At 44.4% G+C, this 15886-nt stretch overlaps 1 protein-coding gene across 4 annotated transcripts in view; it reads left to right on the top strand.

The window, feature by feature from the left end:
• The first annotated feature begins 779 nt into the window (after window positions 1-779).
• The window catches only part of SMURF1 (SMAD specific E3 ubiquitin protein ligase 1), a 47933-nt gene continuing 32826 nt past the window's right edge, over window positions 780-15886 (top strand). For all 4 annotated transcript variants that reach the window (XM_075436263.1, XM_075436262.1, XM_075436261.1 and 1 more), the window contains exon 1: window positions 780-952. In XM_075436263.1, the coding sequence (XP_075292378.1) occupies window positions 898-952 (55 nt within the window). In that variant the 5' untranslated portion in view covers window positions 780-897. The remainder of the gene's footprint in view (window positions 953-15886) is intronic.

Here is a 15886-nt window from a genome sequence, read left to right as displayed (position 1 = left end):
GTGATGGTTTTAAACTGAAAGAGGGGAGATTTAGACTGGATACAAGGAAGAAATTCTTCACCATGAGGGTGGTGAGGCCCTGGCCCAGGCTGCCCAGAGGAGCTGTGGCTGCCCCCTCCCTGGCAGGGTTCAAGGCCAGGTTGGATGGGGCTTGGAGAACCCTGGTCTGGTGGAAGGGGTCCCTGCCCATGGCAGGAGGTGGGACTGGATGATCAATAAGGTCATTTCCAAACCAAACGGTACTGGGATTCTGGGATTTGTGACCTTGAACTTCCTCCCTCAAGGCTTTGAGCACCCTGGGCTGGTGGAAGGCATCCCTGCTAACGGCAGGAGGTGGAACTGAATGATCGATAAGGTCATTTCCAACCCAAACCGTGCTGGGATTTTGGGATTTGAGACCTTGAACTTCCTCCCTCCAGCCTCTGAGCACCCTGGACTGGTGGAAGGCGTCCCTGCCCATGGCAGGAGGTGGAACTGGATGATCGATAGCGTCGTTTCCAACCCAAACCGTGCTGGGATTCTGGGATTTTGGGATTCTGGGGTTCTGTGCCACCCCCAGCGTCCTCCCCCTCGCCAGGGGGCGCTGCCCCCTCCCTCACCCCCCCCATCCGCGCATGCGCCCCACCCACCCTCCGACCTTCCCGTGATGGCGGCGGGACGCGGCCGCGCCGCGCCGCGCCCTGACGTCACCGCCCTCCAGGCGTGCGCGGGGCGGGGCGGAGGCGGGGGGCGTGGCCAGCGCTTTTCTCCTCGGTCTGGCGGCGGCGGCGGCGGCTGAGGGGAGCGGCGGGGAGTGGAGGCCGGGGTTCGGCGGCGCCGCGGGCGGGCCCGCATGGAGGGGGTCCGAGGGGCCGCCGGTTGATTTCGGCGCTGCTGTTACCGTCGGCTTCCGGCGCGATGTCGAATCCCGGTACCCGTCGGAACGGTTCCAGCATCAAGATCCGCCTCACAGGTAACGGGGCGACGCCGTCTCCCCCCGCTCTCCTGGGGCCCGGCCTCCCCTCCCCTCACGCCGTCGGGCCGGGGAGGGGGCGGACGCCAGGGCGGACGCCCCCTCCCCGGCCCGACGGCGTGAGGGGAGGGGAGGCCGGGCCCAACGCGGGGGGGCCGTCGGTGTGAGGGGAGGCCGTGGCCCTCTCTTAATTCTTATTTACCTATATTTTTCCTGCCTCACCCCGCTCTGTGAACTCCACCGGCTGCTTCAACCCTCTTGGGCTGGCGCAAATTTGGGGGGGCTGAGGGGATGTCCCTGTCTCCCCTGCTCCTTCCAGCAGGTCAGGGCACCCCGCTCCTTTCTGGTGTCTCTTCTGCACCTTCCTTTTAGGTGATACCTGTGTCCCCCCCCTCAGCACCCTGCTCCTTCCTGGAGTCTCTTCTGTGCCTTCCCTTTGGGGGATCCCTGTGTCCCCTCCTTCAGCACCCCGCTCCTTCCTGGGGTGTCTTGTGCACCTTCCCTTTGGGGCGGGCGTGGGGGTGTGTGTGGTGTCCCTGTAGGTCCCCCCCTCAGCACCCTGCTCCTTCCTGGGGTCTCTTCTGCACCTTTCCTTTGGGGGGGGAGAGGGGTGTCACAAGTAACCCCGCCCCGCCTTCCAGCAACCCCAGGACACCCTTGCCTCTTTCCGGGGTCTCCTCTGCACCTTCCAGGAGGATTTCCAGGGCTGTTCTCCCACAGAACGGCTTTTAGCAAAACATTTCATAATTTCCTTGTTTCACTTTAGTTAATAAACTCCCCCCAGCCTCCCATGTGCCTGGGAGGATAACTCGTTGCTAATGAGAAAACGTGTATTTATTGCTTTTAGCTTCTTTCTTAGTCTTTTTTTTTTTTTCAACACTTCTTCCTCGAAACTTGCTCTCGCTTGGCAAATCACGCGTTCCAACTTTTGAAGTTCCTTCCCCGAAGGAGCGATGACACCAGCAGCAGTGTATGTCGTGCCTGCTTACGAGGTGTGCCTATGGATAAACCAACTTGTGTTGTACCCTGAAAGATCTGGATTAAGTCTTCTGGAAGCTGCTCCGGTCGATGCCGAGACTGCTTCTTTAATGGGAAGAGACACAGTTTCTGATTCTTGAGACTGCTGTGTGAATTATTAATAAATAAGGCCCAATCCAGTCTTTCAGAGGCAACAAGTGGATGTTTGGAGATCTCGGGCTGAAGGAGCCATGGTGCAACTCCGAGTCGCTGGCATTGATCTCTACAGAGTTGCTTCTGTGGGTACATAAAACCTTGTCAAATAATGCAAAAACGGCGCTAGTTAAACTTCAGTTACAGGTTAACTTGCTTCTGGCTTATAACGCAATCAATCAGAAGCAGCTCTTCAACAGCAAATAAATCCTGGGTTTCTTTTAATCGTTTTTTTGATTCTGCACTGCTTGTGCTTTGGAAGATGAAAGTTTGTGAGGATAATGTAAATCGGGAAATCCTTCTGTTGGACGTGAGAAGGCAGAAAGTATTTTTAGGGTGTATGGATGATGTTTGATCTGAAATTAGTTTTGTGCTGATGTATGCTAAATGTCAGCTCAGTCATTAATGTGGCTTATTTTTATGCAAGTCAGTCAATGAAATTGTTGTGAGTTAAGTAACTTCTGCCGTGGTCACAGCCCTTCTGAGCTGGAGGACGTCATTTGAATAACAGACAGAAGCTGTCGGTTTTAATTTTAAAGCATGAACGCTGCATCAAAATGCTTTTTTGCTTTTAGCATGCACTGGTCTTCTAGCTGAGAATGTTTTCTGGAAGAGACTGAAGTTTCAGGTTATTGAGCAACTTGGTGGATTATTGTCTTCTTTTTAAAACTGTATTGAAGAAATCTCGTGCTTGCTCAAACACATCTTCTGTTTTTACGAGCAGGAAACCTGGGTGGTGTGACAAAAATTGCTGTATTTAATAAAAAATAAATTGCTGTGGGAGAGGTTTAGCTTTAGAATCGTTAGGCAATGCTGTGTTCTTGGCTTCGCTGGAGTCCTGTGCTGATTTACCTGTTTCAAATAGCTGTAGCTAGCGTGGCTTTTGTTTTCTCGTCTGTTTTGCTATTGGGAGATTTGAGCCAATCTAAATAAAGACAGAGGACCTCTTCTGTTATGATTTACTGCCTGCATGTTTTTTTCTGTGATTAGAAACCATTTATGTTTTGTGCTACTGAAAATAGCTGTGTAAATACCACTTAGTCTGAAGGTGCCTGTGAGCGTTACTTTGTAAATGGGAAGTTGAACGGTGGTAGAATCTTCCATGCTTAAAGACACCATTCTTTTCGTGTACATTGGAAAGGTATTTGTATTAGCGGCATGTTGGGATTATGTTATTTATGTGAATATATCTAAAAGTTCTGGATCCTGTGATGATTATCAGAAATGATCTTCCAGCTTACAGAGAATGGTGTCAGTCCTATCCTGATACTAACCATGATGAAGTAAAATGGCAAGTAGCACATCCTGTTTAGATACATGTAAAAAAAGCCCCAACCTCAGCAACTAAGTTGGATGGTAGGTGAAGATGACTTTGTGTCCTATGGATCTCAAACATGCTGATCTCTTGTCATATCTCGATTTCTCCAAAAGCCTGTTCCTCTTATTTCCATTGGAGCTTTCACCGCTGCTGGTGATGTAGGAGCCAGAGATATTCGTGGCCTTGTCTCTTGCTGCTTGGAGCAGTTCTAGACAAAGTAAGGTAAAACTTATTGCTAAGTCCATGGTCTCTTTGTGTCCGTGCTGTCATCAGCATAGTGTGACAGTGACGGAATTACCAAAACAACGAAGGAAATAATAAAGTGGTATTGCGAGTGCATCTGCTCAGAAAGTCCACTGAGGATCTGCTGGGTCAGGGAAGAACACAATCCACAGGCCAGGGGACCTTCGTGGAGCATGATGTGATTTTTTTTTTTTTTTTTTTTTTAACTGATGTGCTTCTCTGAAAGCTTTGTTTGCTGCCACAGTTGCTGCTCCCTGGGGAAGTTCCAAAGGGTTCGTCATCCCCAAGGCTTACACACGTCTTGCTCATACTGTTATATCACCCAGAAGTACTCGTGAAAACTGCATTCTCATTGTGCTGGGTAACGGAGACGTTCCTATTCCAGGTAGCTTGCAGATGAGGGTTGCAGATGGAATTGGAAAGTCTGTGAAGCAGCGGACTAAACATGTAAATTCTCTACCAAAAAAAAGCTCCAAGTTGTGTTTTGGCTTTGTCGGTACTGGCTTTTTCAGCAGTGTCTCAGCTGAGGTGTTAAAAGCTGGCTGGCTTCTGGTGCCGTTGTGGAACTGAGAAAAGATTGGGAAGGAAAAGGCATTAGTTTAGACTTTATGGAGCACTTCCTAGATGGAGCAGGAAGGGGGAAGGATCTCGTGTGTAAGGTCAGATGGCCGTGTCGAGGGCTGATGCCAAAACCAGTTTCTTTAACAGAAAAGCAGGAGCTGGTGTAACAGGAGAAGACAAATAATTGTCTCTGAGCATCTCACTTGGTGAGATGCAAAAATGAGTGTAAAAATGTGTTCCTCCTTGGCAGACCTGGCCTGGGAAGGTGCGGGGCTGCTGGTGGTGGCTGTCGTTGCCGTTTTGGAGGGACGGTATGGGTGAGAGGCCTCCTGGGTGTGAGGGGAAGGAACGTGCAGGGTTGGCAGCACCGGGGAGGAGCGAGGAAGGTGATGGGGAAGCAGGCGCTTTCTGTGAGGCGAGGGGAAGAGTCAAGAGGGGGACGCGTAGGCGACAAGTTTGATTCCTGTAGGAAGTGTGGTGGTGCTCAGCAGTGGCAAAGAAAGGGAAAGAGGAAAGAGGTGATGCAGACGGGTATCCTGAACGCCACTTTCGGTTCACTGTAGTCAGCACAGTTTAGGCAAGTCCCATCTACAAAACCTGACCAGTTAGCAACTGGTAAATGGGTGGCTTCGGGTCTTTCTGCAGATATGCCTTTGTAATTTAAGGAATACATGGAAGAATACAGCGACTTGAAGTAGAAAATAAAATATTATGTTACCTTAAGAGCAGTGTTCATGTAGGTTTGTTACAAAGGCACAGGTTACAATGTGTCACAGATGTCAGCATGTTTTGCTTCCCCTTCATGACTAATGTCATATTGATCAATGCAGCAAAATTAACTGACTGATCGATAGCAACACTAATATTGGTGACCTGGACAGTTTTATGCCCCGTGTTCAGAAACAGTGAATATCAGTGCAGGCATCTCTGTATCGGACATCGTAAATACTTCACAGGCCGTCTGTAGTTTTACGTTCGTGCATTACAATGACTCTGGGTTCCAGGCTGAGAGCGCTGGTGCAAGAAGGCAGGAATGCCTGGCCGGTCAGCCCAGCCTGCCTCGGCATTTAGAATTCAATACTGAGCCAGTCTCGTGCCATGGGGAGCACTGTGGGGAAGAAGCAGCATTTCAGTAGCTCCAGATTTATTTTGCGTGGTAATCCGGGAGTATGTCGAAACCTATGTCTCGTTATTTTCTTCTCGTAAGGATTTTCTCTACCCCTCGTCTTGTGGGAGCGGGTTGCCTGGTTGTGGTTGGAGCGCTGGGCTGGAACTCGACGCTGAGCTTCACCGCAGATTTCCTGTGTGATGCTGAGCGAGGCGCTTTATCTCTCTGCCTCTCTTCCCCATTTGTGTTGTGAAGTAGTAGCATTTTTGTGAAGGTGAATTCGTGGCTGTTCAGAGGCCCTGGAAGATGGGGATGGCAAAGAGGCTTGGGGCATATAAGTAGGGGACATTAAGGAAAAAAATAAAATAATGTTGCTTTCATGGGGGGAAGTGCAGAAAGCAGCCTCAGCAGCCGGCCAGCTGGCATCGTTGGGCTGCCGGAGTGGGAATCCAAAGAGCAGCCTTTTCCTCTGGGCAGGCTATGGGTAGCAAGTCTCCCTTTTTTGTTTCTCCCAGTAAGTCAAAGCTGTGCCAGCACCATTGTCCTGGTAGAAGTAAATTAAATCTCCAAAAGGAGTTTGTTTGAATACCCCCCTCAGGCAGGGAAAGTAGAAACAATAACTACTTTATTCCAAACTTGAAACTTTCTTTCTCAAACTGAGTGTCTTCATCTAAAGAAATGCAATTTGGGATGTGGCTGTGCAGTTACTTAATGATTTCTTCTTTTTCATTCCATACTACCCACTAGTCTGAGAACAGTTTTCTCATCCATTTCCTTAAACGGCTTTATCGCACTTCTAAAATTTTGTAATATCATACTTTCTCTTTGTGTTGCAAAATTAAGCATCAGTTCCAGGGTAATATAAGCTGAGTTTCCATTTTCTCAGCGCGGAATTGATGCTGCACACGATGTTATGTGTGCTGGGTAGCTGACCTCTTACTGACAGCAGCTCATAAGCTGCTAAAACTGCTACTGTAAATAAAGATAAACAAGACCCCTCGGTTGTTTCTGGAGCTGGCTGGAGGCGTGCTTGGTGGGTCACAGCGTGAAGGAGCACTGTATGGAAATACCGCCCGTGTGTGTCTGTCTTGGAGGTTTACCTGGATCGCTGCCCAACTTGAGGCAAGTCCAGTTGACATGCTTAACGTTGGATTAATCTGGTTAGATTGCTTGGTGCCGTTTGTGGTTGCAGTGTTGACTACTCACTCGGCTGCCTGGTTGGTTTGGGCCGTGTTGGTTGAGGTAGCGTGATAGGGCAGAGTGGTCTGGAAAAGATACGGTTAAATCGGTCTGGGTGGTGTACTTGTGAAGTTTAGGTATGTACGCAGGAGAGCAACTCAATTAAGACTTGAATGAAGAGAATATTAAAAAAAATGGCTAAAGAGACTGTTCCATCTGCAAACTTTTTCCTGAAATTAGGAATTGAATCCTTTTGGGCGTGTTTTTCCATGATGATACCTATGGAAATGGTCAAAATATTACCGTGAAAAGGAACAAATTCTGGAATATAGCTGAAAGCTTTTACCTGTAGTAGTGCTTTGATATTTTGCATTAAAACCAATGCTGATTTTTTTTCTCCTAGAGCGAAACAAGCTTGTATTCCCCTGTGTTACTGAAAATGGTTTGTTTCTTCCTACGCCAACAGCTGTGGGAGGGGAAGGGAGTTAGTGAGATCTTGAGTCTCGAGGTACTTGTTGACAACCACTGTGTCGTTTCTCCTGTTGTGGATCTGTCCAGGTTTTAGGGAATGTCCGTACCAAGGTCTTGCATATAGTCCTTGATGCTCTTGCCAACATCGGGATGCCTCCTCCGTTGATGGTGAGGACAGTGCTACAGTTGATTGACTTCCAGCGTTTTCACCTTGATGGTATCTCTCCAGGCTTTCCAATATACATGCTAAAGAAGTGTGCAGATAGTCGTCATTGAGCACTCATGTGATGGCTAGTGGTGAGGAAGCCGTGCTGCTCTCGGATCACAATGTTTCGGGTGCTTACAGATGAATTCCTGCAGATATTGCTGCGCTAACTCATGATGTTACCTCCTTGGTGGTCTGCTGACCCCCATTGCCAAAAATTTGTCACCCACCATGAGAAAAGTGGCAGAAGAAAACCTGTTTTCACACTTCAGCTGCTTCAGTGCAGATTCACATTCCGCATGTAAGTCTAGCACCAGAATTTAAACTAAGATACTGGACTTTGAAAAACTGAAGTATGTCTATGTGTGACCATCTGTTAGGAGGAGTTGACTTTGGGAGGGGAAAAACAGAAAAGAGAGACAGTAGTGATTTCTTACACCAAGCAGCAAGCTTTGTTAGAGCTTGTTTATTAGTATATATCAATTTATGAAAGATTTATGTAAGTATCAGTGTAATATAAGAAGAAACCTGCACCTATGTTTGCTAAAGAAGAGTCAGTAGGTCGGCGAAGATGCTACATGTTTATAAACTTTGTTTCACTTCTCTTTGAAGGGAAGTTCAGTAATTTCAGAGAGGAGATCCCTGGGGATATCTTTCTCTGTTTTCCGTCTCTATCTTTCTTTGTGAAAGTCATAAAACACAATGGGAGGACAGAGCAAAAATGTTGAAAGTCTTTCTTTCAAATATTCTCTTATGAACTGGCAACTATGTTGGGAATATTTGGGGGTATAGGAGCTAGATGATAAATCTGACGATGCTCTAGCTGAATTGGCAGAATAAGCATGCATGCGGTTTTAGAAAGAATCTCTCCACAGGGCTGTAATAGCTTGATGCCTTCCTCTTCAGTAAGTCATTTTTGTCAAGTTAAAGGCCAAAATTCAAACTGGCTTGTTGTCAAGGACACTAAGCACAGCAGGCAAAAATCCCCAAGGCTACCCAATTCACAGCATAGATAGATAAAGCTGGCAGAGCCTGGCTTACTCTGCCTCCCCTCCCCCATGACAAATCCTCTTGCCTGGGTTGTGTTTTGGTTTTTTTGAGGATATGGACACTATTATGCATACTAATACAATTTAACAGAAAGTATTTAAATGGAAGGTTTGTTCATCTGTTTGTGGGTAAAACAATCCGTTATTGTGTGGGGGTAATGCTGAAATAATGGACAATCCCCCCAGTGACTGTGTGGTGCTGCAGGCTGCTCTGCCGTTCCAGCTGTGCTCACCTCCACCACAGCTGGAGGGAGTTGTCATTGGCAGAGGACCGGCTCCAGCATCGCATCCCGGTGAGCACCAACCCTTTACGTTGGCTGCTGTGTGATGAAGCAGTTCAAATGGGCTAAGCTCATAATCCTAAATCGTGCTGTTATGACCGTAAGAAATGATGGAAAATCCTGTGGAATTAGGTGTTTGTAATAGCTTTCTATTTTACACTTTGGTTCCTGATTCTCTCGTAAGAATATACAGCAGCCCATTTAGGAATAAATGGCAATGTTAAACCACACTATTAACTTCAAGTATTATTGACCACTGGAATACTCCAGCAGTATTATGTGTCCCTGAATGTCCTCGCTAATGTGCAGCTTCAGCCACGGTTGGTTTTTTTGAATGGTAGATGTTACTTTCCCAACTGATTATGAAGAAGCCCTGCTGAAGAAAATAAAATTTCATTCTCTTTCTTTCGTAGATAATGTGGCATTATCTTTCTCTTGCTGTAGTTTTTGCTTTTACTGGTAACCAGTGGTAGGTAAAGAAACATTTTTTTGATAGGATGCAGTCTTCTTTTCCTCAAGTTGATGAGGTCTTTCTCAATACATTTTATTATTTGGAGTAAAATGACATTTTTTGTATGAGTGAATTAGGAGGAATAGCGTTTTCTTTGACCTTTTCATATGTTTGCATTTCTGTCTTCCATAAAAATCTGCCTGTTTCCTCTAATGGTTAGGCTAAAATAAAATGCATATGTTCTTATCAATTTAAAGTTTCCATCGCTTGTTTACTTCACAAAATGGCAAATTAAATTTGCATGTGTTAAAATCTATTCTTCTGATTAATCTTCCTAGTTTCCAGGACACTATAGTAAAATCTCTCCGTTTATTTTAAGGAGAAAAATACAAGGTTTAAAACCCATTGAAGATAGTTGCCTTTTTATTTATTTTGATTTCAAAACGACTGCTAAAATCGGCCTGAACTCTCTTTTTCATGGTCCTGATTTTTACTCCTCGCACCCCGAACGTGGTCTGCATCGCGTCTCCAAAGTAAACCAGACATTACAGCAGCAAGTTCAGTCCCTGTGGTCAGTGTTTTTACATCTTCTAGTCCACAGGGCGTATCAGCCGAAAAGTTTCTTGAAAAGGAAGCACCTTTTGAAATGCATGTGCTCCATCTTACTGAAGAGCAAAAGCAAAAAAAAAAAACCAACTCCAGACTGTATATGAAAATTAACTGAGTGTATAGATTGTGCTGTCACTTTAACATCTTTTTTTTTTTTATTTTTATGTTACACAAGTGCCAAATTTAGAAGAGCGAGGAATTTCAATTTGATTCAGACTTGCAGTGATTGATGTACTTCCAGGGGAAGCCTTGTTCTTGCATTCTTGCAGCTGATGTGTTTGGGTTCTTCTACATGTGCAGACATTTTTATAACTTCAGTTTAAACTCGGAATTAAAATGCAGAAGTGCCATATTCTAGAACTGTAAGTCTAGCAGATATCTCATTGTTGAAAAAGACTTCTGTAGCGTTAATGGGGAGAGAATCCATTAGGTTTGGTAAACTTTGGGTTCGGAATTGAGCAGGTGGGTGTAAGCTAAAGACCTGATGTCAGCCTTTGAAAGAAAAATTGGGTAAGTTTTCTGGGCTCTTGAAATGATAGCTACTTCAGCGTTAGATAGTAGTAGAAATTCCAAGCAGTATCTCTTCCTTGAAAACGCCTGCAGACAGGTTAACCATCAAGCTAAGTACTACGATGGGCACGTTCATATGTCATGTGTCTGTAAACACCCTGTTGAACAACAGATCAGAAAGAACAGAAATGGCTTGGTGCAAAAAAAAAAGAAAAAGCCTGAAGTGTTGAGGGTTTTGGAATTTGCAGAGAACTTCTTCGTATCTAGTTTTTCATCTCCCAGCTATTTCTTAAGTGAAGCATTTTTATGCTGTGATCTGCTGATGCATTTAACCCACTCCTGAAATAGTTTTTAACCAAAGAGTGAAAATACTTCTTTTGGGGTTCCCCTTTCACAGATGCCTGCTCAAATACAGGTGAGAGAGGAAGCGAGGGAGCTGGTAGGTGCCAGCAGGTCGCCCAACTGTTTGAAACAAAGCGTGGTCCACCAGCCCGGGAACATGCTGGAGGCAGAGAAGGGGGTCCAGATTGTGAATTTACTCCTTAATGACTTTGTTCAACTTGGTAGTTGTATGATGTAACCACATTAAACTTGGGTTTAAATCTTTGCCCTTGCACCTTTTCCCAGAGATCCTGTAATTCGTTAAATAATGCAACATTAAATTTGCTGCTGTAAGAGCACAGGCTGTAAGAATAAATGTCTGGCTCTTTGTAAGACTGACTTCTGCATGTTGTGCAATAATTACTTAAAATATAGTATGCTGCAGGTACAGCTAATATGCTGTAATAGAGACACCTACATCTTTCATTCCTTCTTTCCAAGATTTTTAGGGATTGAATGTTAATAGACTTTTTTCCAAGGTGTATTAATTAGAAGTGTCTGTTACAGCACAATAAACCAGCACAGGTATGAGGGGTAGACGGCCAGGCTGACACCAGCATGCAGCCTCCTGATCTACTTAGGGTAATGTAATCAGTTCCAATAATTACACTGTCACCAGCTCTTATTAGTAGTGATTTTTCCTGGTCTAGTAGGAGACTTAGGCAAACAAAAGAAACATGTAAATGGGCGCTTTTCTGTGTTGTGTTCTTCAGTTGAAAATTAAATACCTTCTCAGAGTTCGAAAGGTCTGTCTGGTAACAGGATAAATAATACTTTGGTGTAATCCAACAGCTTGGCTTGGACTTGAGTCACAAGTGATTTTTTTTGTCTTGTTTTGTTTTTTTGTTCGATCACAGAAATAATTTGACTTATCTACAAGTAATGTTTTGATAAACTTCAATAGAAATTAGCAAACCAGCCATCAAATGGGATTTATAAAAAGTTGCTTGGGAAAATGTGTTGTAAGTAGTCTGCAATTCAAGGCATTTCCTTCGCAGGATGCTTATCAAGTCTGCATACACTACTTCCAAATTGAACTAGAGCATAGAAGAGAACTATTTTTGATAGAAGGAGGAAAAAAAAAAAAAAGAAAATAAAGCCCAGCTGGAAAGTAGTACCCGTTTTTTTTATCATTGCCTTAGGATGTAAATCCTACAAGTGTGTGGAGAGAAAACAGACTTTGAAACACCAGAAGGGATCAGATTAATCTGTGATGTTTGAGATGATGCTGGTAGTGTAAACGTGATTGAAATAGTCATTGTAGGAGTGGTGAGTAAATATACTAGAAGCCTTTGGATAAACTGACTTCTCTTTGATAGCCTGTATAGCAAATAAAGGCAAAATGTCCTGCTTCTTTCTGTGATGTTTCTTCACCAGGGAGGCTGTATCATGCCAGTTTTAAGGATGGTCATGCTTCCAGATGCTTACATTGAGCTCTTTTTTCATGATGGCAACAACCAAAGACTCGTGCAGGAGGTCCCGCTGATGGCTGCCAGACTCTTCAGGGGTGGTGGAATTAAGATGTTGAAAGACTAAGGGGAAAAGGATCCAGCAAATATTTTTGCAGGGATTTCTTCTAGATTGGAAAGCCAATATTAATCAGTTTTCTAGGCTTTTGGTGGTTTCACAAATCAGCAGTGAAACCTGGCACATGGAGGCTGTCTACAGATTTCGGGAGACGGTGCTGCCTTAGCTGACCATCGAGCTGATGGATAAACTTACAGGAGAAGCTTAATCTTCTTTCCAGACTGAAAAATTACCAGGCTGAAAAAGGGATCACACCTGTTATTCTCCTCTGACTAATTTTTGCCTCTTCATCTGATTTCAGTCAAATTTAATAAAGGCAGAGAAGTTACCCATACTGGGTCTCCAAGACGCGTGGAGATGAGTAGCTTGGTAGGATGAATCCCCCTTCCCTCGCTCCGCCGGCACTGCTGCGGAGGGTGAGGAGGGGTGCTCAGCCCCGGGCCTGCAGACAGGAGGTGTCAAAGAAGCAACCTGGGAGGGTGTGAGAAGAGATGTGAGGTAAGAAGGGGAGAAAAATACGTGTATTAAGTCCACCACACCTCTGCAGGTAAATCAAGCTTCATGAGTTAAACTCCTAATTGCACAACCGGGCTGAGAGTGTTTGGGTGTTGTTGGGTTTTTTTTCCTCACAGAACTTAGCAACATTCTCTGAGGGAAACATCCAGATGACTTTATCAAGCACTTGTAATAACACTCCCTATACATGTGTTTTGACTTAGGGGTTTTGTCCTGCTTTTTAACCCAGATGAAACTGTGCGTTAATTCTTTACACAAAGATTCATCTGCGTCCTGTGAGCATGTCGCTTACAGCATCAGCCAATGCATCAACCTCCTACTGGCATTTTTTAATTAAAAGAACGACACTATCACTTCAAATTAGTGCCACATAGCTTATTGTAGTAAGGAGTGAAATGCTGTTTAAAGGTTTTTTTCTCTTATGAAAATTTTCTATTAAATTTTCCTCTCTTTTGGTTCTGTCTAGTAGTTTGCCTTCAGTGCTTGGGCGTTATCAGATTTAGGTGTGCGAGTCCTGTTAGTGATATGAATGCAAAGAAAAGGCTTGCTTTTATATATTATATATATTTCAACTATGTGATAAATAGGAATCGCCTTCTTAAAAAAACAAAGCGAACATTACATTATTTTATGGTTCTTGACAAAGCATGCGTTAGCTTTTTTTCAAGTGTATTCACTGTTTCGCGAAGGTAGTGAAGAAATAGATATTTCTGTGAGCTGCTGTGTCATGAACTGTGAAGAGGTGGTTTTTGTAATCCTGTTCAGTGAAATTGTTAGGCCTCCGTTGTACTAAATTACTGGGAGAGCAAGTAATATATTCAGTGAGAGCTAGCCCTAGTGAGAATTTTCCTCATACAGGATTTCATTTTATCTGGAATATTAGCACTGTTAACCATCCATGCGAAATGTAATGTATTGAATCTATTTAATCAATTTAAAATGGAAAACAAACATCTTAGGCTTTGACTGAATCAGCTGTCCTCATGTGTTGTTTTTTCGGATACTAAATTTTGGACTTTGGATGTGCTAATATGGTAGTTTGATAAAACGCTTCAGGAGAACTTTCTTCGTGTTTTTTGTTGCAGGATCTTGCAGCCAAGTGGTGTCACTTGCTTAAAAGCCTGTGTCTGAATATGAGACACATACGTTAAAATCATATAGGAAGAGGCGTGGTATCTCTTCATTCAAGCTCTGGTTTATTTATATAACACCTTTGATCAAGGTATCTTGGAGCAGTAGTGGGATTATGATTTATTGATGTAGTGGACAATGATATTTTGTACAAGGAAAATAGCAAGCCGTTGCTGTTACAGGCAAAGTGGTGAATGTATAATGTTGAGAAAATTGTAACCAAACATCGTGGTCAGAATAATGCACTAAAACATTTTCATCAAGATCCCAACCTTTGTGACTATGGGTTCACTTGGGATTAGAAAGGGGGTTTCCTTTACTGGGTAGCTTCAAAATTGTCCTTAAAAAAAGTGTCCGGGGCGGGGGGATGTCGACACATGTTGCTGCTAAACCACTGTGGAGAAGCTGACTTTGCAATGGAAGCATTTATTTTTTTAATTCAAAAAAAATCTTCACTAGAATGCTACATGCACGCAGTACGTTATCTGTTTTCGTTCTAAACTCTATATAATTTTGCTCTCTGAAGCCAGCCTGTAACTAAAACATTCCTAGCATCTTTTGACTGAAGGTTTAGTCAAGGACATTCTTCATCCTGCTTCCAAGAAGATGGTTCTAGCCTTCCTTGAAGCTGCTCCAAAGGAAATTTCCTTCCGTTGCAGGTACAGTGACAGTAAGCGCAGTCACTGCTTATGGTCCGAAGGCTTAGTGACATCCTCTTGCTGTTGTCGTGTCCTACCATGCTTAATCTGAAAACAAATGGAAATGTTTAACATAGCTAGATGGTACAAGATAAGGGTTGGAGTCACTCTGTATCTGTGATGTTAGTTCTGCTTGAGCTCGCTCAGCTCACAAGTTGGTTGTTAGCGGAATAATCTGGATAAATGTTTTATGGGTACGAAGGACAGGGACTGTGTCAGTGGCCATAGGCGACGGACCTCCCTCCCCACCGCCTGACTAAATCGAAGGTTATTTGCTGTCACGGATTGGTTTTTCTTGCTCAGCCGTAGATTGGCTCTAACCAGTCTGTTTGTTTTGTTGTTCATCCCTGGTGACTGTCAGTGGCGCTGGGCTGAATAAACAGAGACTATTGATCAAATTTGAAGTCATTAACTTGGCAGTTTAAATAGATGCTGTCCTATATAATTAGAACAAGGGAGTAACACATAGGCTGATACGGCTTTATTCTGAATAAAAGACTTCTTTTCATGAAATCTTGTTTGGTGCTATTCAGCTCTCAGTTTTGTGCCTGCCATAGGTCACACAAGAATGAGACATTTTGTTTAAAATACCTAAAGTGGAGAGGATGGCTTTGCTTGTCTAAGAGAGTGATCACATTGATATAATGTGGATCTGCTGAACTTTGATACTAGTTGGAAATCATGTTTGGAAGAAGGGGGTGCTAATGCGAGGTTATCGGTTAAGCAGATCCAGCTAGAGCATGGGTTAGGGAGGAATACCACTCCGTGTTACCTTCCATCTCCAAGCACGCAGCACTGCTCCCAGCTCTGAAGCAGAAGCGGTTTTTGATTGTCCATCTTGCTGCTGCTCAGCTGAGAGAAACACATGCCTGTTAGATCTGGAAGTTTACACTCAAACGCAACGGGTGATTAATTGTTTCGGAAGGAAGATGTTTCCTTTTAATGGCTACTGTCGTGCAATGTGCCTGTCAGCCTTCTAAATCATTTTAACATCTTAGATGGAGCATGGCCATAAGACACACAGAGTATTTTGCTCTGTGTGTTGTGGACTGCTTGAAGATCCGTTACAGATGACTGGCGGTGCAGTGTGAACACACCAGCAAGGAGCAGCGATAATCTCATTAATGGATGTGCGGCGTGCGCCTGCAGACAGCCCGGTGCTCCTGAGTCACGTCGCTGCCGGTCCCTAGAGAGCGTGCAAATTCAGCAGTAGGATGCACGCGTATTGACCCACATTTCCTCGGGCAGAGCGGCAGTCACGTGCATCTCATTGCTTGGAAATCAGATGAGAACTGATGTAACTTGGTTCATCCAGCATTTGCATGACCCAAGCCAAAGTGCTCTTAGGGATTTACCACTTGTGTGACTAATACGTGATTAGGTGGATTGTAGAGAGTGTGTGTATGTGCTGCTTAGTGTGTGTGCCGGGTCGGATGGGGTTTGGAGCACCCTGGTCTCGTGGAAGGTGTCCCTGCCCATGACAGGGGGTTGGAACTGCGTGATCTTTAATGCCCCTTCCAATCCAA

This window comes from Opisthocomus hoazin, chromosome 15 (genome assembly GCF_030867145.1).
Source record: "Opisthocomus hoazin isolate bOpiHoa1 chromosome 15, bOpiHoa1.hap1, whole genome shotgun sequence".
NCBI classification, from domain to species: Eukaryota; Metazoa; Chordata; class Aves; order Opisthocomiformes; family Opisthocomidae; genus Opisthocomus; species Opisthocomus hoazin.
Note: the sequence above shows the minus strand (reverse complement) of the source record. Positions and strands in the feature narration are given on the sequence as shown.